At 31.3% G+C, this 27558-nt stretch overlaps 1 protein-coding gene and 1 non-coding gene across 12 annotated transcripts in view; one reads left to right on the forward strand and one right to left on the reverse strand.

Annotated features, from left to right (window-relative positions):
* The window catches only part of LOC116775416 (focal adhesion kinase 1), a 72798-nt gene that overhangs the window by 16883 nt on the left and 28357 nt on the right, over window positions 1-27558 (reverse strand). For 4 of the 11 annotated variants that reach the window (XM_061524557.1, XM_061524559.1, XM_061524558.1 and 1 more), the window contains exon 3: window positions 2539-3089. The exons of 2 other annotated variants lie outside the window; for them this stretch is intronic. In XM_061524557.1, the coding sequence (XP_061380541.1) occupies window positions 2539-2963 (425 nt within the window). In that variant the 5' untranslated portion in view covers window positions 2964-3089. Of the gene's footprint in view, window positions 1-2538; window positions 3090-12214; window positions 12356-19865; window positions 19932-27558 lie in introns of those variants that run through there. 5 more of the 11 variants (XM_061524561.1, XM_061524554.1, XM_061524560.1 and 2 more) reach the window with 4 other exon arrangements.
* Window positions 15942-16014, forward strand: Trnak-cuu (transfer RNA lysine (anticodon CUU)). Its single transcript has one exon. It is a non-coding gene; the product is annotated as a tRNA-Lys (tRNA).

The raw sequence follows: 27558 nt of genomic DNA on the forward strand, positions 1-27558 counted from the left end.
CATTCGTTTAAAGGATTTTTTTAAATATGAATTTAAAAATGTTAAGATTAAATGATGTCGAATAAAATCACGTGATTGTAACAAAATGAATAGTCTTCAAGTTTCAATAACTGTAGAGACATGAACTACAATCTTTTCATGGAAAAGGTTTTACGTATAGTGTGGTATAAAACACGTAGTAGTATTATAATATTCCATGGGTTTGAGTTTATTGACGCGTAAGATATTGTAGAGCAAATTCAAGTCGAATGACAACATTTGTAATTTGTATTGAAAATTTAATCAGAGTTTATGATGTAAGGTATAGTGACGGAAAATTCGATAAAGGAAATAAACATTTTTACTTACGCTTCTACGCTTCTTGACTTCGAACGCATTGATTAATTTATATTCTTTATATTTTCTAAGGAATTAGCTTGGAATATAATTCAATAGGAATGGGTTGAAACTTTTCTTGAGACGCTAAGCCTCTGTACTTTTAAATGTATATAAATACAATAATATCTATAGGCACTTATAAGTAAAATCTAAGTTTTTTATATCAAATTAACAGCTTTTCACTAAACGTATATGAGAGTTCATACGATATTGAGTATGTTTTTATTTGTTTGTCTGTCTTATTGTTCTGGCTTATCTCTGGAACGGCTAAGCCGATTTTGGCAGGACTTCCATTCGCTAGTAGGTAATGTAATGTAATCAATAAGGAGTTATTTTAACCGACTTCAAAAAGGAGCAAGTTCTGACTTCGACTATTTATTTACCACGCTATAACTAGATTAATTATATTATTATCGGAAAGACATTGTTCTGGGTAACAAATTCAGGATCTATTGAATTGATCTTTGAGAAGACACCTAACAAGGACGCGTATGACAAAGTTATTGATAAGACAATAAAGCAATAATCATTTTTTTTTTTTTTTTTAAACATAACAATTCCATAAACAAGAAAGTAATATAGATCGTATCTTTGTATAATAGTTTTGTTTTTAACCTAAATAAAATTGCAAAACTACAATAAGATCCTTATCAGTAGCAATAATGTGTCAGCATTGCTAAGTTTGTAATGTAACAACGGGGTTGAGAACCCCGGACCGTAATGAAAATGATAAAACTCTGTGTCACAGATCATCGACCCCACGGATAGCGTGATATTTGAGCTATTACATAAACTGGCATACTTCAAGCATGCTATAGTAATTGATCACAGAAGGCAGAAGCCGTAAGTACCATTACACGAACGAATTTTAAATCTATTAAATATAAATTAAATAAATAAATAAAAAAAATTAAATACACACATAACAAGTCAGACTTGAAATAAATATAATATATCTTAATTATAAAGTAAAAATATATGACATTTATACAATTATCTGTGAAATTATTAGAGGATAACCTTATAGATTATTTGGACATAATTATTAAGTATAACCTATTTTATATAATAACTGACCTTATTATATTGCAGTCATCAATATAAGTATCAATAGTTCAACATAATCTCATAGACAGATCGAAGTTTTTCACAATAACTAATAACACATAAGAAATTTTATTTTTACTAACTTTAAAATCTACTACAAATGACGTTGCCGTTATTTAAATTAGAATTAACTAACATATAACATAACGTAATTATAAATTTAACTAACATATGAACTCATTGCACGCCAATCTAGATTTTGATTTCGATTTCGATTGAAAAACAATATAGGTCTAGATTTAATTATTCTATCATGTGGTGTTACTTAAATACTTTCTGTTTCATAATTACAATTGACATATATATGAAAACTTCTATTGTTTTGATATGTCTGGGCGAACGAACGCTGAACTAACCGTCCGTGCGTCATCTTTAAATCGTAAACAGTAACTGTCTAACGGCCAGTCGTATGTTACATTGATTTTAATCAACAACTATTCTTCACAAGTATTATTTGGATCCAATGTTTTATGAATGTGAATACCTAATAGTTTGATTTAATAAAGAATTAACACCGCTATTTTCTTCAAATGTGTTACATCACTGATAACTAATTTAAACTATCACAACGGGCTCTAACCTTGTAAATTCCAGTCAAGGCAATAAATTATAGCCGTACACGTAAAGTATTAAGAAACGGCAAGTGTTGGCTAATAGGTTGTTCGTTCGTAACGAATTAGCATAAGATATAATAAACTGAATTCCAAGAGTTTATCAATCGATGAACGAGCCTAAATCTACAGCCTCCGACCTGCCCACGCCACACCCACGACGCATTGCGAGATGGAATCGCTCATGAACGGGAAAGTCACATGTTTCATTATAACACATGTAAAATTATTAAACGTCAATATTAAACGTGAAAAGTTTAATAAAATTAGAAAAAAATATAGAATGAAGGTGTAGTTTTTATTTTACTAACAAATTTTTTATATTTTAGTAGGTTAAAGAAATCTTGAGCGATCGTTAAACGATCACGAGCTTCTAAGAAGAGTAGTATTGTAAATATTATGATGAGATCTGTTTATGAGTGCCTCGTTAACGAGTACGAACCTCTTAGATCTGACCCTCGTGTATCTCCAAGTGTTGCTGCTGTAATGACCTGAGTTCGAAGGGCACAAAAGCAGCTGAATGCTGTTCGGCCTCGGCTGTCTTTGTTTCTTTGATCTCATTTTCACTACCTCCTCTTTCCTAGTCTCCTTAACGGGCGGTTTCTTTGAATCCACGCTCCATCTCTGCTTATCAACCATAAGTTCTCCGAATTCCTTGCCCTCCACTTTCATGTTATCCTGTATGAAACTTCTGGAGCGCAACAGATCGGGCGTCTCGTCGATCCTCCCGTGCTTTCGTATTTCGATCGGCGATACCGGAGGTCGTCTCGGCTCGAACACGACCTTCGTGTACTCGTTGCTCCTTCGCCAGAGACGCGGCGATAACGGCCAGAAGCGCCCAGCGGGCTGAGCGGACTCCATAACCATTTTATTTTACTCACTGATCAATTAACACTCTCACACTCACATTGACTTTATCGAAATAACCGACAACTAACCCAGACGAAACTTTTATCGTTTCATGGGCACTTTATCCGTATTCTGTTCTGCCTTCTAAAAATTATATTGTAAACAAAAATAAATTAACAATATTAGTCTTAATATTACAGCACTCACTGACAGCCTTAGATATAAAACGAGCGTTACATACGAAACTAATTTGTAGACTACACACAGAGAGGAGCGTATGAATAAAAATCCCCCCCCAGATATCTACCACGTTAGACCATGAATTAAAGATAAAGTGTGAATCAAGTTGTAGCAACTGTGTGATGTATGCATATGACAATACCGGGTTATCCGCAACGGAAAGCTCACACCGGAAATACTAGCTAAATCCGGATATGAAATGTATATGTGCACCTAACACATTATACGACTTGTTCGATCATTAAGCCAACCGCTGGTAGAAAAGTCCGTAAAACAATGGATAAAAAAATAATAATGAAAATATTAATCATACGAGGAAAGTTTAGTTTCTTCGTAATATTGACAGATTATCCAAAAAAAAAAACCGATGATTTGCAACATACATGTCACTGTTATCAGTATTTACAGATAAGACTGATGTTCGATCATCATTAAATTCTTCGATTCGTAATCTCAATATACACAGCTATTACTGAATGGAAATGAAAATATGATTCAGAAAATTTAACAAGATTTTCCACTGAGTTTTAATTTTCAACTGAACTTTGTAATTTAATTGATAATAATGGACAATACATCGGAATCAATAATATTTTATATTGCATAACTGGGAAGCCTTCCATGATACCCACGAGTTCATTTACATAGAAATATATTGATCGTCTTTAGAATACAAGACACACACATATATGTATATATATATATATATATATATATATATATATGTATGTGTCTTGTATGTATATATAAATTTTGCTTCTAGGTGCTTAACACGAGTTTGTATATTCACACTACACACGAGTCGTTAGTCGTATCTATCTTGCGTTAGGTACGCTGACATATACAAAAATATAATTGTAATTCCTTAGCATTATTTCTATTATCAAACAACACCGTCTCCGTGAGACTTATTTATGAAACGCATTTATTATGTATTTAATAATAAATACTTGTTTTTATTGATGTATTTACTATAAATATTCATTATTATGAAATATTATCGTAACTAGTTTTAATTAAAAGATCATATATCAGTATCCCATTTTATATATATTTAACTCTTATACATATGTACATAAAAAATACATTGTAACTTGTAACTTGTAAGGGACGTTTATTTGGTAGGATATCCTGGTGTTGCTAGTGTTAAGTAGAATCAATTATAATAAATTATAGATAATAAATCCAACGATGTTACCAACTAAATAAGGCCATCCTAATAACCGCAGGAAGCTACGTATGAGTCACAGGAAGCGCTGTATAAAACGCTGCATGGACATTACGATTCAGATGACGTATCAGCCGGGCGACGAAGTTCTCAAAAATAATACAAATATGATGACGCGGTTTTCATATTAAACAAATAGTACGGAACCCTAAAAACAAGTAGAATATATTTTTCTAAGTGATACGTGTAACTCGCACTCATTATAACTAATGTTATAAGGAAAATTAACGAAGGTACATGGAATTTTACATAGTCAAAGTTCTTATCAGGAATAGAGTGCACAGAGTTATTTATATATGAAATGTATTAAAAATAGTTTAAATCCAATAAATTGAGCTTTACACACACTAACATAACTCTGACACACATATACATATAATACGTCAATCTGTGTAGTTATCTCAATGTGTGTGTTGTCACTAAATTTCAATAAAAACGACATTCCTATTCTACTATAGAATTTGAAATTATCAATTAACAATGGTCTCGTATCAAAACTTCGCTTCCTTGTTTCAAAATGCACAAACGCTAACAAAATAGACGACGGTAGAAGAAAAATTAATGAAAAATCCCACTAATTCCATATTAAGTGTTCAAGAATTTTAATTTTTCTGTTGACCACATGTCATATATTATATCCAAGTTAAAGAAGCGGTTCCGAGTAGACGGTGAATGGAAAGAAGAATACTACAACCATAACTGCGGAGTAGGGCCTAAACGAACACACACAATAGCCGGAAAAGACGATACGACAACACAATTATATACCGAACTGCATTATAAATAGCAATACGCAAATATGACCCTTACTCATGTGAGTTAGGAAGCACATTCCTCTGACTGTGTATTGATGATGGATTGCACACACCAAGCTGGAGCGTTTAAAATGATACAACTAATATCGTATGGATTCTACTCGTGTGACAGTTGCTTGGAAATTGGAATACGATACACATAAGTCGCTCGTGTAGGCTCCGATGGTGATGTGTTTGATGTTAGGGAAATACAGCTTTAATAGCGCGGTTCTGCCTTCGATCATATTAATTAATGTTACATTTACAGTACACGTTGTACCGTTTTTAGATGATAATGTTAGAAACTAGATATATCTACATCAGTTAAACACTTTCTTTATTAAAATATAAATTTTAACAAAATCCGATATATATGTCGGCGCTATCAGCAGTAATGACGGATGAACATGAAAATAACTTGAGGCTGTCGTCAATTATTATAAAAACTTCGTGGTATTCATGATTATTGTTAAAAGTAAAACGAAATCAAAGACTGTTTAAAAGGAGAATAGAAATATGTTTGAATTCTGGTATAAATACGACGTCTGGACGCACGACAGCGGACTTCAGAGTTCAGCGAGTGCGAATCAAAAAGAATGTGACTATGAAGAACCTTCGAGAAATACAAGAACATTTAGAAGAATTGAAGTTTCATTTTAAAATATCATGGAACGTACTGGAGGAAGTGAAATTAGTGACGTCATCGAGGCTGGCTTCTGTCTCTCTTTCTCTCTGTTTTAACAACGAATTTGTATTAAATCCGACATATACATTATATATGTAACATTTGTAAAGCCCAAAATATTATTTTTAAGAGGACGATCATGGGATTCACCGATGTGTAAAAATAATTTAAAAATGTCCGTGCGAGTTTTAAAATTTACCTTCGATTTAAATAAAAGTTTATTAACCGCGGTCAGACTGAGCTGGATTAATATTTAAAAGGGGCTTAAATAAAAACAACAGTATTACGAAAACTATTGAAATTAAGGGGTTTTCCAATAGGGACGCTTGAACTTTGACAGCTGATTGCGGCCATGTTGTTTGAGTGACAGCTGTCAAATGCAGTGTGTTATATTCATTCCGTCCTCCCAAACCACCATGGCAGGTTACAGTGTCGAGCAGCACGTGCAAATCATAAAATTGTTTTATGAAAATGGGTCTTCAGTTCGAGCAACGTTCCGCGCACTTCGCCCGTTTTACGGTCGCGATGATCGTCCTGCCGAGTCGACTATCCGTCGATTGGTGGACAAATTCGAGTCAACCGGGTCAGTTAACAATCAGCCGGTTCCCGTGCGTCAACGTAACGCGAGATCTGCCGAGAATATCGCCGCTGTGCGCGACAGTGTCCTCGAAAACCCGCGGCAGTCAATTCCGCGTCGCGCACAGGAACTCGGCCTTTCGCAGACGACAACTTGGCGAATTTTGCGTTGTGACTTGAGCCTGCACCCGTACAAGATCCAGCTGACCCAAGAGCTCAAGGTTAATGACCATAGACAGCGCCGTGTGTTCGCTGACTGGGCATTAGAGCAGTTGGAAGTTGACGCCGATTTTGGCAAAAAAATCATCTTCAGCGACGAGGCGCATTTTTGGATGAATGGCTATGTCAACAAGCAAAATTGCCGTATTTGGGACGAGACCAATCCACACGAGGTTCACCAAGTGGCAATGCACCCGCAGAAAGTGACTGTTTGGTGCGGATTTTGGGCCGGAGGCGTGATTGGTCCGTATTTTTTCGAAAACGATAATGGTGTGGCCGTCACCGTCAATGGTGAGCGATACCGGTCGATGATAACCAACTTCTTTTGGCCTGAAATCGAGAATATGGATCTGGACAACATGTGGTTTCAACAGGACGGCGCTACGTGCCACACAGCACACGCTACGATGGAAGTTCTGCACGAGCAATTTCTGGACATGGTCATCTCGCGCGGAGGCGACGTGAACTGGCCACCGAGATCGTGCGATTTGACCCCGCTGGACTTTTTCTTGTGGGGTTTTCTTAAGTCGCAGGTCTATGCCAACAAGCCGCAAACCACCGATGCCCTCAAAGTCAACATACGCCACGCCATCGATCAAATACAGCCCGATTTGTGCGCCAGAGTCATCGAAAATTGGACCTTTCGTGTGCGCGCCACCAACCGAAGCCGTGGCGGTCATTTGAATGATGTCATATTCCATACATAATGGGGTCGATAGACCTTCCAAATAAAAAAAAAATTTCGCAAATATCTTTCCTACATGTATTTTTTTTTGAATTTCAAAGATCAAGCGCCCTTAATGGAAAACCCTATACAAACACGATATTCGGCTAAACGTGAATACAACACTAGCTCATGACTATAAGAATAGTTGGATTGAAATAACGTATACAGCTATAGAGACGATCTAAATCTCCATAATGCCATAATAAGTTTAATATTCTACGTTAAGGATTATGTTATATATATATATATATATATATATATATATATATATATATATATATAGGAATACAACTTGATACAAAACTTAACACACAGGTATAAATCGTTGTTGTGTAACGAGATTTGAAACTGTGTCAAAAGAGTTCTTATAATATTTTAAATAACTAACATTTGAATGTATTCATTCACTTTAAACTAAGATACAATAAATTTGTATTGGAACGGTATGTTAAAAAAAATACGTAAACATAACCGAGTATCGGACGTAGTATGTGAATGTGATGAAGAGTGTTGGAAAATTAAATTATATCTTCAATAAACAGTGATATAAATTATTAAGATGAAAGCAAAACCAAACGTTTAATTATATCCGTTATCAATTAACAGACCCCAGCCTCCAGGGTACTCGATCTGTGAAAAGCGAGATAGCAAGTGTCCTCGATATATCGTTTGTGATAGTTGGAAGCTGTTCAGGGGATCCGATGAATCAAGTGCTTTGGAAATCCCTTAAAACGAAAACGTTGACAAACGAGATACCTCATTTCAATATTCATCCAGTAATCTATATCATCTTAATTTCAATCACATTTTTAATATATTTATATTAAAAATTTGTAAGTTTAAATTGTATTTATTGTAGAATTAATTTATTATGATTACAAATTCTAACGTATTTTATATTTAATATAAATACAGATGACGATGATTAAATCGATTCAATACAATTAAATATAATTACGATTACATCACAAGTCGAGACATGTAATTGACCCCGTAAAGGTCATATGCGTGAAACAAATGTAGGCCACACGGACGTCAGATCGAGGAAACTACTTATTGGCAAGTACTTAAATAACAAAAAAAATAAAATAAAACGATGTATTCAAAATAAAATTTGTAACTCTGTTGTCATTGTAAATTTTTTTTTATCAATCCTTTATAGAGCCTAACTAAAGCACAGTCCTTCGTCCTATATGAAATGAATACTCAAATTAAGAGAACGTATTTTGATACGTAATTGGAACTATTAACTTGTATTCATTAAAAGGACATTGCTTTTACCACTAAAAGCTGTAATTAAATGGGTCACAAAATACTGGAAATAGGCAAAACTCGTGTTGAGGCAATTTGGCTAATGTACGGCCGTACACTCCCCTTGCACGAAAGTAACAAATGTAATGGGAAGAGTTAATGGAAAATAAATACGCGACTATTAACATTACAAACACTTAATAAATAATTATACGAAGAAACATTACGCAGGCATGACATTATTATATTTTTCCGGTACGGGTAATGGTCGAGCAAATATTTTTTTTGCATATTTAGGAAGTCTTTAAACTTGATCGACTTACAGCGTCCTAACCGATTAAAACGGCTACAATTAACCGATCAAATTTTATTGATTTTATTGATTTCATATACGGAGTGATGATCAGAACAAAATAATATTTAATAATATCATCGGTTTGTCAAATTTCATAACATTTGCCCCAATGTGTTCGGTGTAAGGTTAGATCAAAGTTCAAGAAAGGTGTGCACGCTATGTTCTCGCATAAAATATCACACTTTGGTAATTAACAATTGTTAGGCATTTTGTATATATTTAGCAAAATTCAAATTTGTACATATTCTATACTACCTTCATTTTTATTTTTCATTTTAATGCCGACGGTTTAAAGGGGACGGGAAGTAAGATAAATATAAACTGTGGACTACGTATAGATATAATTTGTTCAAAACAATAATTAAAATTTGGTTGTGATCGAGCAACAAGAACAAATGAACGGTCAAACAAAATTTTCTATGTTAACATAAAACCGATGGGTCGTCTACATTAGAGATGTAGCACACTTAAGTTGATGTCGTATGGGATCTTAATGAAAATACTCGATAAATATGTCTTAGACTCACAGAATATCGTCCAAATATATATGAAAAGAATCGTCTATAAACGCTATCGGGAAGTTAATAACCAATTATGTATATTAACAATAATTCCCATCTCTTATAATTCTTTATATATTTATTAAAATATTCCGTTTGATTTCTCATTAAATCAATTAAGATCGACGCTGGTGATAAGATCCGTAATGATCGCTCGCTCACAGCATTCTGTTAAGAAAGTAAGGAACCCGTCAAACGAGATGTCTAACATTTAATTGAAAATCATTATAAAAGGACGATCGGAACGCGGCGGCAAATTATACTGCTTTAACGTACATACATTATAAGGGCACACATAGAAAATATAATTTTATTATGTACTATTTTAGTATTTAGCAATCACCATATCAGTTTAAACTTCGCATAAATAATTAAACTAGGGATTCCGATACGTGTCTTTTGGAAGCATAGTAAAAACGAAATAATTACTTCGTCACTATGAAATATATTTATCTAACGCGGCAGTAATACTATAACCTTTTCAATATTCCTACACGCTTATCATATCACACGTCCACGTAAACACGAGAGGTTGTCCTCCAGAGACAGTCGGAGTTAATGCCTTTCACTCGGCGTAGTGTTTTTTATTGTAATTCACAAATTGGTTGTATAATGACAGCGTCCTAAACAACTTATCACGATCGAGTATGAGACGAGACTGTCCTTCTTTGACAGACCGTCACTTATGTATAAAATATATTTCAAGTATCGAGTCATTGGCATAGCCGATCATCTGTAAACAATCATCAATCCGATCGATGATGAACGAGAAAGTGATTAACCATTTTCGAAGTGGGAGGTACACGTCTCGCAAATTACACCAGGATTGATGATGATCGCCTTTCTGCCCGTTCTTCCGTATATCCAAGGTTGACCGGTGGCCGGTCATTAAGTCCGCTATGAAAATAATATCAGTAAAAATACCCCGACATGGAACAAATTCTCTCAAGCATTCATAATTGAGGCGATCAAATCTTGTATTTACGCAGCTAAATACGAGGACTTAAACACGTAGAACATTTTAAAGTTTTTCAGATAATTGTGCCGGTCGCAAGGGCATAGTTATTCCTAACAAACATTCATCTGGAGCTATGACTCAGTGAGATACTATTTATGCGAACGTATCTCCGACAGTGCGGTCGATTGCCTGAATCCACTTTACTCAGACACCATTGAAATCTTGTTCGGATAAACAACACATAAAACATAGCTATTTGCTGATACGCCTTCAACATATCAATCACGGTTAAATTAAATATCTCGCGAAGATCACAAACCTCATCTGGTTAAAATGCAAAAGCAAATCGATATTTAAAATACACCAACGATTGATACAAGTAAATATTTTAAAGGAGCGAGAATGTTTATGTTGAATGAACTGGGCCACTTGTGAAAAAGTGCGCTCCACTAACAAACGAAAAGTATAACAGTATTCAAAGAAACATATAGATTTCTTTTTAGAATTATTTAAGGTTAGTCTTTATAACCTTTCAAGACATCTTTGTTGATCTCGGCAATGGTTTATTACTGAGGGGACCGTAATTTCAGACCGCTCAAAACTCTAGCATTACCGACGAACGTGAAATAGAGAGACGGAACTTAGAGATCCCATCCTATCATTATGTACAGGGAATGTGCTTATTTACCTCGTCTCTAACATTACAAAAGTTTACAATAACCGCTCTGATGATAACCTTAGTGGCATAACATTTTTCCATACATCATTGTTCAATAATATACCAACTTCCTATGTGATTACGTGTTTGTATACACGAGAAGAATCAGGTTGGAAGCCTAGTGTAGACTTCCTCATACTAATTTATTCAGTTAGATGGAATAGTTGAAACGTCACAGTGACAGTTAAAACCAACGTCCCATTTCCTAATTACAGACTAAAATGATTCACTGTTTAGGTATTTGAAGCCTATGTATACTTTGGACATAGTGTTAATATTAAATATATAAAACTATTATAATTTAATAAATTACTTGATATTATTATGTTTTATATTGTAACAGAATAAATATATTAATATATGAACATTTTTATTACTTTTTTTCGTACTATGTTTTAGTACATATATATAAGTAGGCTATATATTGTATATAGTCTATGTATAAATAGTTTATTTATTGTTTTATATTGAATACAATGGAACTATCAGGCCAATTCTGAACATTGGAACAGTTCCAAGTCCCGTGCAACGGTTCAGACGTCTCCTGGCACTTATAAAATAAAATCAAATTATTTTGTATCAGTATTTTGATGTTTCGACATGTGTTTTATATGTCACATGAGATATTCAATACAATTAACACACGTGTTATACTATTACCAAAAACTGTTTATTTTTAATTATATATTTTTTTTTGTTATTGTATATGTTGTAAAATATTCTAGGAAGATCATTCATTTCATGAGTCAATTAGGATTTTCCTGTTCTTTATTCGTAACTTTGGATAAAATAATAGCAATATATATGAGAAAGCGCTATTCAACGTTTCATTTCATTTCCCAATTTGTTTTTTCTATATATATAGTGTATAATATAATCCTAGTATGCCGATGATTCTAAAACATTAATCTAAGACTGGCAGAACTGAATAAAATAAAACCAAATAAGAACAAAGTACACAAACGGCATTAAACTGGCACACAGCAGAAAAAAAACGGTAATTTCGATAAACTTCAAATTTGAATTTCGAATTTGGAACGCGTCAATAAAAAAGATCGGATTGGCTGACAGATACGCGCGAACAGCGCCGCGTGCGCCGCGAGACTGAACGGAGTCTCGACCCAGTCGGTACATCACTCAACAGTCATTCTATTTCACATAAGTAAATATATTAGTAAAAAAGAGACAGATGTATACAATAACACTTATATTATTGTCAAATATTTCACAAAAACATCTGATCGTAACCAATCCAAGGACAAACCATAGCTTTTTTTTGTATAGTCATTGTAACACCATTGTAACAGCTGTATGCAGATTGATTTAAATATAGAACGATATAAATCCATTCTACAACAGTTCAAGTAAAATTTTTAAAATCAGCCAGCCAGTGTTTATGTAAATTAATCGATATGTAAACATGCAAATCGAATCTCGTTTACGAAATACTATATTATGAAAGGTCTGTAAATCTAGATACTTTGGTATTTAATCTAGACAGATTTATTACAAGCAATATAAAGCCGTGATAAGGGAATTGCAATTACATGTCTTTTATACAACTATATAATATATAAAACATGGCAATCGATATAATACGTCCTTACATTTTAAAATGAGTTTAAAAATATGAATTAAAAAATTAAATTAATATGTATATAATTTGATATACTTGTTTATTACAATAATACTAATTATGTATATAATTGTATGTTTTTTTTTATATTATTGTTCAATGCGGAACAATTGTACGGAGGTCGATGAAATAGCCGGCTCACTCTCTGACTCATGTAAACATTTTATGTGCACAGACTAAGTTTACACATATTTTATAGACTATAATAAACTTAGTAAATGTAACTGTTTTGAAATAATCAAAATTATGTAAAATCCATAATATTAAATAAAATATAATTAATTTTATTAAACATGATAATAATTTCATATTAAAATATACTATTGTTTAATTTATACATAAATTCATGGAATACAGAGTAATGAATGGTTAGATGTTTTATTTATGTAAATATTCTTTAGTGAAATGATAGCTCTATTCATGAATTGCTCTGTCTCTGACAAAACTTGAAGTGGTCTCGATTTGTGGAAGTATTTAGAATATTTGACTTGCCAATTGAAAGTCGTCTGAAACCAATGATTTAATTCATCCTATCTTAAAATTACAGACAAACTGAAGTAAAAGCATATGATATTAATTGCTTTTTAATTTAAAGTTAAAACCTAAATTAGCTTAAACATTACAACATAAACATCTGTCGACCCCACGTGGAGTTAAACACGTTACGTCATCACTGACACAACATGTCGTTTATGGACGCCATTTTAAAATAAAATGAAAATTTTAAAAAGAGGCTTTACTAAACTCATTACTTGGGAAAATCAAATTACCTATAGCAATGTGTGTATACCTTAGAAGTCATATATATATTGCTTTCAAAATGTTTACTTTTTATTCACCTCTATCTGTCCTTAAATGTATTCCATATTAGCTTCTATTTTATTAAATCTACACTAAAATATATCTCAAACTGTAACACTCACTTACATTAAATACACTATTTAATAGTTTCATTTAGAGTACATTAAATTATTATATTTATAACTCCGCTCATATAATATATGTGACTAGAATATTATCTTATAAATTATGCAATTTAATTTTCGTGCAACATATGTTTGATCATTCCTTATCAGCTATTAACGCCGGCTAAGTGAGGCCTTGACATCGAGATTAAAGTGTTGCGAACGCTCGCTTGCACACACAGACGGTTATTAAATAAAATCATATATACACGTAACGCAAATAAAAATTAATAATATGTAAAAACTTTTTAATGTTTTTCGAATCTAAAGATGAATGCGATATGACAGTTGATTCAGTTTAAAAAAAAAACTATCCGAAACGTCAAAATGTATTTCTACAAACAATAAACTAAGTATGTCATTATTCATAACGTTGATATCTAACATATTTAAACGAAGTAGCATCAGGAGCCAAGACATGCCTGATGATGTAATGCCTCCGACACACGAGGCTGTGGGAATCAGGTTGTTCGTACTGTTGTTACTTTAAGTTTTTATTATTTTTCAGATACATTCTAAACAAAGGCAAAGACCTGTCATATTCAGCCATTATTAACCTCATTTTTTTCCATGAATACTTTTTTTAACCATCAAAATAAATAATATTAAAATACAAATAACTGTATAAACATGTTGTGTGTAAGTTGCTGTTTCCATTAATTAAAATAAAGCCATACCTGGCGGTCACTTGCTAAGCCTAGTTATTTAAATGGCATGAGACCTCGTGATCGGTTTACAAAGTCGGGACATCAATAAACGTCAGTTGCTTAATTAAAAATAAAACAGACTTACATATAAAATGACAAATAAATGTAATCAATATAATATGAAAACTTTAAGCATGTGCATTTAAATGTATTTAAATTTAATATTTATAATTATTAATTTAAATTAAAGCTCTCGATACCAGCTTCAAGCCTATCTCGTGCAAAATTTCTGATCCCCATATTGTATTTACTTATCTGTGTTAATTTAAATCATGTGTTCACTTAAATAAACTCACCGATTTATCGGACCGACTTTCGACATTAATGTTGCCATTAAAGAAAAAAATTAAAAATGTCAAGGGCTTGTTTTATAACAACTTAGTACTTTTTTAATGTAAAGATAGCGAATAGCACACTATTTTATTATACATATTATGATTATTTTAAAAATGAATTATTTATTAGAATATGAATTATGACGAGGAACTCTCGAGTTAATGACATCAAGGCGATTACACAAAAAAAATATACAAAGGTAACATAAACATTCATTACATTTTTTTATTCACAGGAAAAGGAAATAACCTCATTGTGTTTCATAAATTCGTAGGATTGTAAGGTTTTAGTTAGAACGATATCGTATTATTGAAATAAATAAAACATAGGTCCTTAGAAGTGAGGAAAACTTCATTTATAATTACGTATAATTTATGATGTTGATTATGAGACGGAATAAAAGTTCTCTTAGTATCCTGAATATTAGAAATTCGTTGATCGTTTAATAATAATAAAAAAAAAAATTGTGAGAAAAGCATGTTTGAAAATCGATTTTTTTTATCGCATATACCGATTTATATAATGATATTTTTATTTCTAAACTTATATTGCTTATTCTCTGTGCATACCGGAGCATAGTTCACGCTCTTGATATCACATACAGTATGTATTATTCATATACGTTATACATACCGCCAGCCCTTACAAGGTTGGATGATAGTTACATATAACGTTCAATACAGATAGGAAAATAATTATATATACATAGAGTATCGAAAAGTCTCTTAAAGGAAATGTAGGTAAAACAACAAAAAAAAAGTGAATACTTAAAAGTGTTTTAAAATAATTGCTTGTCTTGTTAAAAATCAGTTTCTGCCGCTGAGAAGTACAATTATTTGAATGCATTAAATTTAACATAACCATTAATATTTTTATTTAATACGATGATATAATTCTTAATAACCTTAATTGTATCACAATGCAATATCTTGAAGCAACATATCTCATTAACATATGTCATGTATTTTGTATACAATGTTCAAATATACTTCTTATCGTGGTTTATAAAATATAATAATCAATTTCAAGAACCGAACCACAGCCCGGCTAGCTCAGTCGGTAGAGCATGAGACTCTTAATCTCAGGGTCGTGGGTTCGAGCCCCACGTTGGGCGATTAAACTTTTTGTCTTTCTAAACTGGCATACAAAAATCATTACTTTAAAATAATTATATACTTATAACAGTTACATATATATATATGTTATATATATATATTTATTTGTATGAAGTGTTAAACGTATGTAATCTGGCGTGATGCCAACATGCAATAAATAAAAATAAAATCAATGCTATTGTTAGTGTCTGTCAATAAAACAACAGAACGTTATTTACTATAGAGTTCGTTGACCTCATCACGTCCAATACACATAAGACATCGAAACTGGAACAGAACAAACTAAATCATTCTAGAATTTTCTACATCACTATTCAAGGTATTATTTTCATTTTATACTTCATCAATATATAATAAAAATGGTAAATATCCTTACAAGTACAATTTAAATCGTCTATAGTTGTATAATTCGATTATTTTCAAGTACATTAATAAACGGAATAAACTTATTTATGTTGAATCATTATCAATATTATAAATACCGTTTACTTTCAAACTGACAACTCAATACCCTAATTTAGTATTTCACAGTCGCCAGTTGAAACAAAGTTTATTCGGGTAAAGTGAATGATATTTACCGTAATACATATTTTAATAAGCACATGTTACAGATTTTGACAGTTGTATAAAATACGTAAGTTATATACGGTATAAATTTATTACTATAAGTGTGTAAATAGGGCTTTCGTAGTGAAGTTGACTAGAATTCTGCTGAATGACTCGGCAGACGAGCGGGCGGTGTTACAGAGGCTGGTAGTGCCATTATAGATAGCATCTCTGGTCGTAGTGACGTGACAGGACTAGTGATGTTATCGATAAACAAATATTTATAACAAAAAAAAAATATAATAAACCAGATGTTTTTTGAATGTTCTAATTTCAAAACAAAAGGCATTCGGAATTTAAAAAAAACATATTTTTTTCTATCTTATCGTGAAATAAAATTTAAAAATAAATATTTGAGTGAATAATTATTGCAATTTGCACTTGCAATATATTAGCAAAGTATTAAAGAAAAGCTTCAAGAGCCACAAAAATCATCAACAAATACGATTAAGTCACATTTAGATTTTTCTAGAAACACATTCATCACCAGAACAAACCAGCTAGCTGTACACTACAAGTACTACCAGTATTTTATACAAGATTCAATCGATACAAAGCACATCCTTATGTCATTATACCTCCATATAAACAGGCGGCAGGCGACTGTATGTTAATTGACATCACTGTTTATAGTCGGTGAGGTGTTTAATATAGTGTTATAGTATATAATAATAGTATATAGCCGTCTACAAGACACATAATATGTCTGTCTCATGTATATGCTCTGCGAGGAATTGTTTAAATACACCATTGATTGCTAAAATAAATAAACATTCTACGAAAGCTCTCTTACTATAAGTTTCACATACATAGTCATGAAACTTAAAAGTTTTTCACAAATAAATCTACTCTATATTTGATTTTTTGGTATATAAAACCAAAAAACGCCAGTATAGTAAGGACGCAGACTCGCGTGAATGGTAAGGGACATCGGAAACAGATTATAAAAGAAAAGGCGTTGAAATAGCTTTGATATTGTATGAAAAACGTCAAAATGAAACAATTATATCAGACAAATAAGTGTGACAAAACATGTATTTATAAATTAGGCTTGCAGTTTAAACAATGTTTGCTTGAATAGCGTTTCTGATATATTGACATGAAAAGCAAATACTCCTCTAAAGGGACACAGTATTGTTCTGAGATCAGTTCAAATTTCAGTTATCTAATAGTTTAAGATTTCGCTTCTAACGAACATTTTTATTATAAATGAAAAATCAATATTATCTTCTTTCATTGAAATAAAATCAAGTGTAAGTACATATTAAAACTCCTATGTAATAATTCAAATTAAAAGTGTGCTTCGTGTTAGTGGCGTCCTCACTACGATACTGATCGTTAAGGTCACAGATCTTTACACATTATGTAATTAAATGAAGAACGGGTAACGTTTCTTATTTAGTTGTTGTTTGTTGTTGTTACTGATAATTCTGTAAAGGTTTTAGGAAATGTCGATTCCTTTGTTGCTTGTATTACATTAATATAATTATCGTAATATATTAAACTAACTAACTAACTGACCTTATTACAAGTTTATAAATTATTGGTTATTGTATACACAATTTAATGAACACTAATTCTGAAATGAGTAATAATCGTCGAACTATAGACAGGAAGTTTCGAGTCTTCATTACAGATATTATCTATCGTATGTGAATATATATGAATGGAATACTTTAAACTGTCCGTGTTTAGTTTTATGTAAGAACGCGTGGTAAGGGTAGTGGTCGATTCCGACCAGACGGATTGTAATTGCATCAATCGTTACTTCCCCCAAGTCTTCACAGAGATACATTCCCTTATTTCGAAACGTCTGGCCGGCTGTTTGTTTGTTGAAATCATATTAAATAATGAGATAAGTCAGTGATAACTGAAATATTCGTTTTTATTATAAGCGGAGTGGTCTAATTTAATTATACGAAAAAGATATATACATTTTTAAGGCCCTCAATATCCTATGCTCCCTTTGACACTGGCAGGTATTTCTTAACTTCGGCATATTAACCGATACAATAAATAATTTTCACGGAATATTCGAGATTATTTTGAATTTTATTGAACATTTTTATAACATGATCTGAATTCTATATAAACCTAATTGTTACTTTATTAGATATAATAATTTAAGCCATACATATTCCATAGACGATGTGCTGTGTGTTCGTCAACGTTATAATACTCTAACATAAAAAATATAGCCGAATAAAAAAAAACGCTTATATGGAGAAAAAAAACGCTGGCACGTAACATAAATGTACTGTGAAAGAACCGCTTAAATGAAAAAAAAACGCACGTGTAAAAAAACGCCCATAAGAAAAAAAGTGCTCGTGTGTAGATAGACACATTGTTTTTGATTACGTCATAGTATACATATTGTGTATCGGGATCGTGACGAACTATGTAACTGTATTTACCATTTAAGGAAACGTATGATTTCCTTGATCTGTCGAAGCAGGACTGTACATTAAACAAACTCTAACCTTATAACCAAAACATAAGGTTGTTAATCAAACGAATACTATTCCACATATGTTCAGTACATGTGATACATATTGAAATACATACGATTCTATCAATATAACGGATAAAAACAATTTACAAAGAAAAAAATTATAGCAATAAATGTATTATGATGTAGTATTAATAATAATTAATTTCTCTCCTCGAATATTTCGTACCATCGCAGGTTTTAAGGTAAGTATTTTAAGGTAATTTGGGATAACACGTAGCATCTTATGTTTTGTTATTATTTTTAATATGTTAGAGAACTAAAATTTAATTCAATCCATCATAAAAATTCTATCAATGAACTTTTAACTAAACACATTATTTACGGATTAATATTTATAATTATTTCATATTAGTATTATAACAAAGAGTCAAGTTATGAATTTTTATACATATATATATATATATATATATATGCGTTATAAATAAAACTAATGTTTTCGGATGTACCTTATATTTATATTTTATTATTTTAAAGTACACACTCCCGAAGTTGTCGTTACTTTGCAGCAACCGTGATCACGGGCTGAACAGATGTGAATGTCTGAGTCTTACCTCGTTTTGCGTAATAATTTACAGCAATGAAAAAAAATCATGAGATACGATGATATTAAAAGCATGGTCTGATAATTAACATGTATGTATTATAATGTAAGTTTATCATGTGTCTAAGCCTATAAGGTTAAAAGTCCTGCCCGCCCCCGTCCCCCGACAACTGTCATTTTGGATCTCTTACCTACGACGTGGCAATGTGAATGTAACTTTTCTACTTATCATGACATGCAGAATCACTCCCGCTTACCTGGAAATAAATATTATTATATTAGAAGAAGAAGAAGAATAGAGAAGGCACGAAGAAGAAGTAGAATATAATATCTGTATGGTATTAATATGTTTAATGTGCATGTGCGTTTGTTTATTTTTTTTTTGATATTAATAACATGTTTTTTATAATATAATTAAAATTTATAAAATCAAATGTATAATTAGGCTTATAATAAACCCAACGACGCTACAAGTTTCATATAATGTATGTATATATATAATTAAACAAAATATACAAATTTTGTTTACAAAAAATATTATCAAACAACTCATGTGAAAGGGCTTTTTAATAAATTGGTAGATATTTATTTCACCACTCAATAGGCGGACATTTAAAAAACAACAACAACCAAACAATGAGGATCCGCGTCACAGAACAATGACCGAGCTCGAGTGGATCCACGTAAAACGGTGAATTAAAAAGGCCTTGTAATATTTTCAACTACCCACTACACAATAAAGGCTTGTGAGAGGACTCAAAAAACTCATAACGAGGGAAGCCCTCGGATAAACACGTGGAAATGTCAAAGGTTTTTGAATGTAGTATACACCGACTGAGAAAAAAGAGTATTTATTATTTACAAATAACTCACTTCTAAATATATTCTGTAACACTTTAAACCATGTCATTTATTATAAAAGCTGTAATTAATAGTAATTTCGGACTCCTCCATCCGGTATCTAAGGTATTCAATTTAATGATATTTTACTTTATATATATCACAACATAAAAAGGCAAAGGTACAAATGATCTAGAAATAAACAGTGAACATATATTTCTCTGCTGTCTGTACCTCACCTCATGAAATATGTAGATCAAAGGGTCGCTTGCACTCTCGCGTTTTTTTGTGCACGTCGCTTTCAGAAATTAATTAATTCTAACCGCTTTCACGTTAATTTCGTGCATGACACTTGAATGCACTATTTAAAATGTCATTTATTACACACGAATATAAAGTATTTTAAATTTTTTTAACACTTTTATAATAATTTTATTGTATCTAAATCTTTATCTAACTATAGCCTTGTGGTTATATTAGTTAAGGACTTCTAAAAAGATAACCATCAGCTTTCAGATGTGAAATTGATATTGAAATACATAAAAAATATATATAAACTATTGCATTGCAATATATAAAGAAACATTATTATAGAAAAATAAAATAAAATAGTTGATACGGCATAGAATACGTTGTGTTTGTACACAGAGACGAAACAATAAGACATTAGTACCTTCCTTACACCTAACAGTAATTTTGTAGTTCAATGAACCCAAAGGAAATCTCATACTTAGTAATTATTTATATACACTAATATATAATATTAACATTAATATTATTTTTCGTGTTTTAATATTTTAAACATAACAAATGTGAAACATATCTCTTATTTATGTATCTATATTATTTGACGTAATATGTAAGGTTTTCATTATTTATCTGTGTCAAAAGAAATGATTTTAATCCTAGTATATAATGTAGCAACATACTATATGGCACAATTTATTGTCTGACATCAATTATATAAGAGTTATCCTGTGCTAAAAGACATTAACTTATACATCAATATAATAAATAAAAATTAATTATCTATACATATATAAATTTTTTTCTAAGATGTAATTTGAATCGGTATATTTTCAGTAGCAACTGATAAAAAACAATGTTGATTCATCTTTGGTTTTAATAATCGGATAAAACGGATGTCTTTCGTTGCAGCGTTTAATGGCATATCTTCAATAAATTGCCCTCCGAAGTAGGACTCTCAGCTAGGAGAGCTACTAAGAAATCATAGGAATATCAAATTAAACATTATTTACAATACGATTCAAAGGAAAAGAGCTTCAGTTATAAAATTCCATCTTAAAGGATTCGATAGAAACAACAAGCTACAGAGTTTGTTGAAAATAAACAGATTTAAAAGGTTTTTAGAAAAGCGTAAAATATATAAAAAACAAAAAATGTTCATGAAAATAATTATCGTATTCATTTATATAATATTAAACTATATTTTTTATGACATTTAAAATTTTTATGACAGTACATAACTTATGTTAAAGAAAATAATTAATTCTAAATAAAACAAAACACAACATGTAACAGTAACCAGCAATTCTATTAAATGAAACATAAATACTTTATATACATAACAGTTTATATATATATATATATATATTTTACATCTTTACTTTTCGCATAATATAGCATCAATGTAGGTAGATCAAAAAAAAATACTGAAAAACTGTCCGTGTGGAGTTTGATAGTGCAAACACGTTATACGGATACCGAACATAGTTGAACTAACCGAGACCGCCATTAGTGAATGTTTGAGGTTTGAATTCATATAATCAAATCTCCGCGGACCAGAGGCTGGATTTATGTAGAATGCTTCTTGCGCACTGAATTCTTCCGCATATAATCGTGTATGTGTAACTTCATTTAATGTATTTTGGAAGCTTTCTCATAGTAATTATATATTTGATATTATTTTATTTTTGTGTCAAAACTGTTTAACTAATTGTCACTTAAGATATTCTCAAAACAGTTTATCAAAACTGCACCGACTATGTAGAGGTTAATTTAAATTATCGAGGCTTTAGAACCTTTGAAGATATATATGTAAGGGATTCCTTTATTTTAGGGTTTAAGATATATATTAGTTTGGTTAATTTCTGCTATACTATATATTATACAATCATTTATACTTCAAATTAAAATTTTATTATAGGCTGAGATCGTTAAGAAATGCAAGAAATAAAATATACATATATACTCGAGACATAACCGTTCAACAACTATAACATAAAATTCAATTAGTCGATTAACATTTTAAAAATAAACACAAAAATTAATTCAAATTTCCTCGTTTATAAATAATATTACCAAGTGAGTGCGCTGCAGAGGCTAAAACGCGAGTGCTGTGCGGTCTGATCTCTCGTTCATCACATCAGTGAATAATTCAACAGTATAAAATATAATTAATAACCGTTTATACACAATTAAATTGTTGAAAAAATTTATAAATCTATTGACTATAATGATGTTGCGTCTGTTAAAGCCGTTCATATAAACGCATTAAATTAATTTAGTCATACAAGAACGTTATTATATACTATGAGCTTAATAGCGACATAAAAAATATACGGTTTTAATTTAAATAGAGGTATTTATTGTCTGGCGAAGGATGATATACGGATAAAAATATATATAAATAGTTCTAAGTAAGATAACTATATATATATATCCTATGTAGATAGAATTTAGATGTATTGTACTTGATGAGATCTAAGATTTCGCGAGTTTTATTCATTTAAATGAAACTAATATTTTTCGGATATACTACGCGGATTTTATTACTTTACTTTTTTTTTTTTTAAATAACAAAATCCGCGTAGTATATCCGAATAATATTAGTTTCATTTAACTGTACTTGATATTCAGTCAGCTCAGTGTTTTTTTCTACGAGAAAGACAACAAACAAAATATTTAAAGAATGCATTATTAACATAATCATATTCGAGACGGTGTTGCTGTTTAAGAATTCTAAAACACAAAGACTAAAGCGTTAGCGTTCGCCATTGTTCTGTAGCTGAAGTGGCGCCGACAATGGCCGACACTTGCCGACAATAGCCGACAATGGCCGACAATAGCCGACTAACCGGTGCTTCTGTTACACACATTGTGGGTCGAATACAGAAAAAAAAAACTGTTATTTACTTTAAAGTTGTTTAAAACTTAAAATAGTAGGCATTGCGTCATAAAAATCCTAGTTGTTGGATTCAAACAAAATTCCAATCTAATACAGGAACATTAATTAATTCTATTAGTTATATAAAGAGTGAAAAGACGAATCTATATAATAATGAGATCTAAGATTTTCGCGAGTTTTATTCATTTAAATGAAACTAATATTTTTCATATAAACTACGCGTGATATATTTTTGTAGAAAACTACATACTCCCGACGTTTCGGTTACTTTTCAGCAACCATGATCACGGGCAGACGAGGTATATAATATAATATATAATAAATAATGTACAAGTGTAGATCAAACAGGTTATTAAACATTATACTCCTCATATAACCGTCTCTCGAATACGGATAGCTCGTTGGGTACTTCATTCACCATTCAGAAGGACTCTCGTGTAGTGTTGCCATTGCACGAGCACTCTTTAACATCGTTCACACTTTGTAACTGATTTAGGGCAGTCACATCACAGATTAAATAAATAAATAAAGTTTCAATCAAAATAATTTGAGATTTAAAAACAATACTTTAGAATTACATGAAGAATTTATGTTATAAGAAATGTAATTGCTTTGTTTTCGATCAACGTCAAACCACTATTATATTGTAAGAATAAAAAAAAAACAATTATATTCAAATATATTAATAAAAACAATTCTTATCTAAATTTCACAAAGATATTGTCTTAAAATTATTTTTTCCATTTGTTGCGGGTTAAAAAAAAATGCAGACGTATTTTTATGGAATAGTTGATATAAAATTTTAACTTATTTAACATAAGACATGATTCCGTACAAAAATATTCAAAAATTAGGACCAAATAGCGGAGATATTTTGTTCCTGGTTTTGTATACTCAACTAAGTCCGAAGTGGTACATCGAAGCAGTTTTCCACCAGCAATATCCCCTCAGCAGGTTTCGTATTCCATAACTAAACCGCCTCACATACAACTTGTCTCAATAGAGTTTGTTCTTTCAGCGTTCGAGTTTTGAACAAATAGAAATGTTCAATGCCACTGGCCACAGCAGTGTCTCATTTTTAGAAATATGAAGAAAACTAAAAGCATTGGGCACTTCACTTTTGAATTACTTCTTTTGTCAGACGTTTTTCGCGTTATTATTTTTTTTTACGGGCCCAAAAAAAAATATGTGTTTTAATTTTTTCGTAATATTACAAGATGGCTAACGAGTTAAAGGAACAACACTTGGCCAGGGTTTGTTATAAGAATAACCTGCTTTGGAAAGCTTTGGAAGATCCATAATATATATCTGCGAATCCTATCTGTCTATATCTATAATTAATATATGATTTACTTAGGCGCTATCATGCAATGTAGGAATTTAATACACTAAGCTTCATCCACGAGCGTTAAAAACTTTTCATCAGGACAATATCAGGGTATGGAAACGAGGAATTAGTTGGGCATTAAACTCATCATGAATGAATGTCAGCATCCCGCTGTTGCTTTGGTTAGTTGAGATAATTAGGAGCTTTAAACGGATCTGGTGTTGAATTAATTTTGCATTTGAAGGTAAAATCAGCTTCTATAATGATATTTAAATGCGGAAGATTGTGATCATGTGTTGACTTATAGACGTTTATTGCTATTTAACCGAATAAAAAAAACTTAACGGATTTTAATGATACTTCACATTAACGTAGTTAGTACAGAAGAATATAGATTGTAATTTATCCAGGAATTTGGTATTGTTCCGGGGATTAATACAACAGTTGTATTGCGGATGAAGTCACGTGACACGGGAAATAAATGTCAGTTGATTAGCAAAACTACTGTTTTAAAGGACTTTATACCTTAATCTCTCTGACGTCGAGGCAGAAGAAACCGTGTCCAAAAACCAGTTAAGACTTAAGTACAGTGTCAAAAAATATAATATAATGAAAATTGATTTGGAAAAGCGAACCAGCGAAAGGTTTTTATTTAAAATAGAATTCTATTTAGTCACGTTTGCACGTTCATGAGTTCATTAAATGTATAAATAAATATATTGATAAAAATGAATAGTTTTTTGAAATTAAATTAAGATAACAGATTAACACAGACAGGCATACTAACTTCCCGGATGCGGCTTCAACGCCCACAAAACCTAAATCAAATCCTGTACATACCGAATGTAATGCAAAAAATATTAATATAACAAAAACAATCGATACTTTTTAAATATAATTACTATACTTCTATAATAAATCCCTTTCATAGAAGGAATGCCGCACACGATTCTGTCGAGGATTTTCCAGATGCGATCCCTTAAACGTACGACATGGTTGCAAGAAAAGAAAAAAAGCTCAGAAAAACGCTACAATGACTAGTACTTCCAAAGACTTTATCGAGCGGTCCAAAGAGCACTATAGAACAGAGAGATCATATCGCCAGGTGGCGTGTGGGCGTCTGTTGTACAAAACGACGGTCTTATAGGACAAATGCTCTGTGAAATATTACCCTGGAGACGTAACAAACAGTTTGCGAAACACACGTGTGTATTATTATAAGCCGAGGTGGCATTTCCTTGTTTTTTTAATAAACAAGTCATATATTTATTAAATAAATATATTAATAATTTTAATCCTTCGTCATAAAAATCAATTTTTTTACAAAAAAAAAAAAAAATATTGAATATAATCATACGAAGTTAATTACTAATTGTTCAAAACATTATCTTAATATGTACTCATGTAGTAGCTCTTAGTGATCGGACGGAAATGAAATCAAAGAGAATTTCCGCGGAAAGCACCAGACGTTTTTCATTAATACCAGAATAAAAATAAAATTAGAAAATCCTCAATCTGCCCGGGACAGACTCCACCATCGATTCATGGCAGGGAGGCCCTCCTCTGCATAGACGCTGGAATATTCAAATAGTCTGGCTTGAAACACGTAGGTAACGTTATACGAGGCTTGTTCGATGAACGCGTTGCTAATACAATATATCAAGGCACTTATATTATTAAATATCAACTATGCATATTAAGGTTTTAAGAATTAATTGTTAATATATTTAAAAGATTTATAAGCCCAGGAGACCGAGTTCTCAGCTTCAAGTGTATAAGTATGAAATATGATGACGAACACGCTATAAGGATCCCGAGGATTTGGAAGACGAAATGCAAGTGAATGAGATTTAGCAGATTATATTATAGTATAGGAAAATTCATGTTTGTAGTGAAAAATAATCATATACGAACATACGGTGTTGCATTTAATTATTATTATATTATTTGACAAGTTTTTGTCGGAGTGAATTCACACACACACATATATATATATATATATATATATATATATATATGTGTGTGTGTGAATAAGAATTTTTTTTTTGATAAGAATTGTCGCCAGAATCCTTGTAATACATATATATGCTCGTTTTGGACCAATTAATGTAAATTTCTTTAAATGTCAGCCCTTTATTAACATTCAATTGTTGTAAGTTTTTGATGTTATCTTAAATTTTAACAAAAAAATCACTTCTAATTTTGTCAGATTTCAAATCTTATAATTCGTTTCACATCTCAGGTGTAACATAACATATCATTAAAATAATATAAAAACAGTCTTTAAGCTTTTTGAACAAAAAATTAGCCTTGCTTATATTATGATAAAGTCTACATTAGTTCTCGGAAGGTTCTAATTTGGGTTGCATATTTTTTTATACACATATAACTCGATTAGGTATTTTGCTAGAAATTTTTTTAAAACAAAAAGTTAACATTTAATATATATTATTAATCGATTGAAATTAATATATTGAAATTTCATTATTATCTTTTTAATGTATCTCGTATCGAAAACAGCGACTACTAAGTATTCACTTAATTCAATCAACGCCGCTCTCTATTGACC

Source organism: Danaus plexippus, chromosome 25 (genome assembly GCF_018135715.1).
Source record: "Danaus plexippus chromosome 25, MEX_DaPlex, whole genome shotgun sequence".
Taxonomy (NCBI): Eukaryota; Metazoa; Arthropoda; class Insecta; order Lepidoptera; family Nymphalidae; genus Danaus; species Danaus plexippus.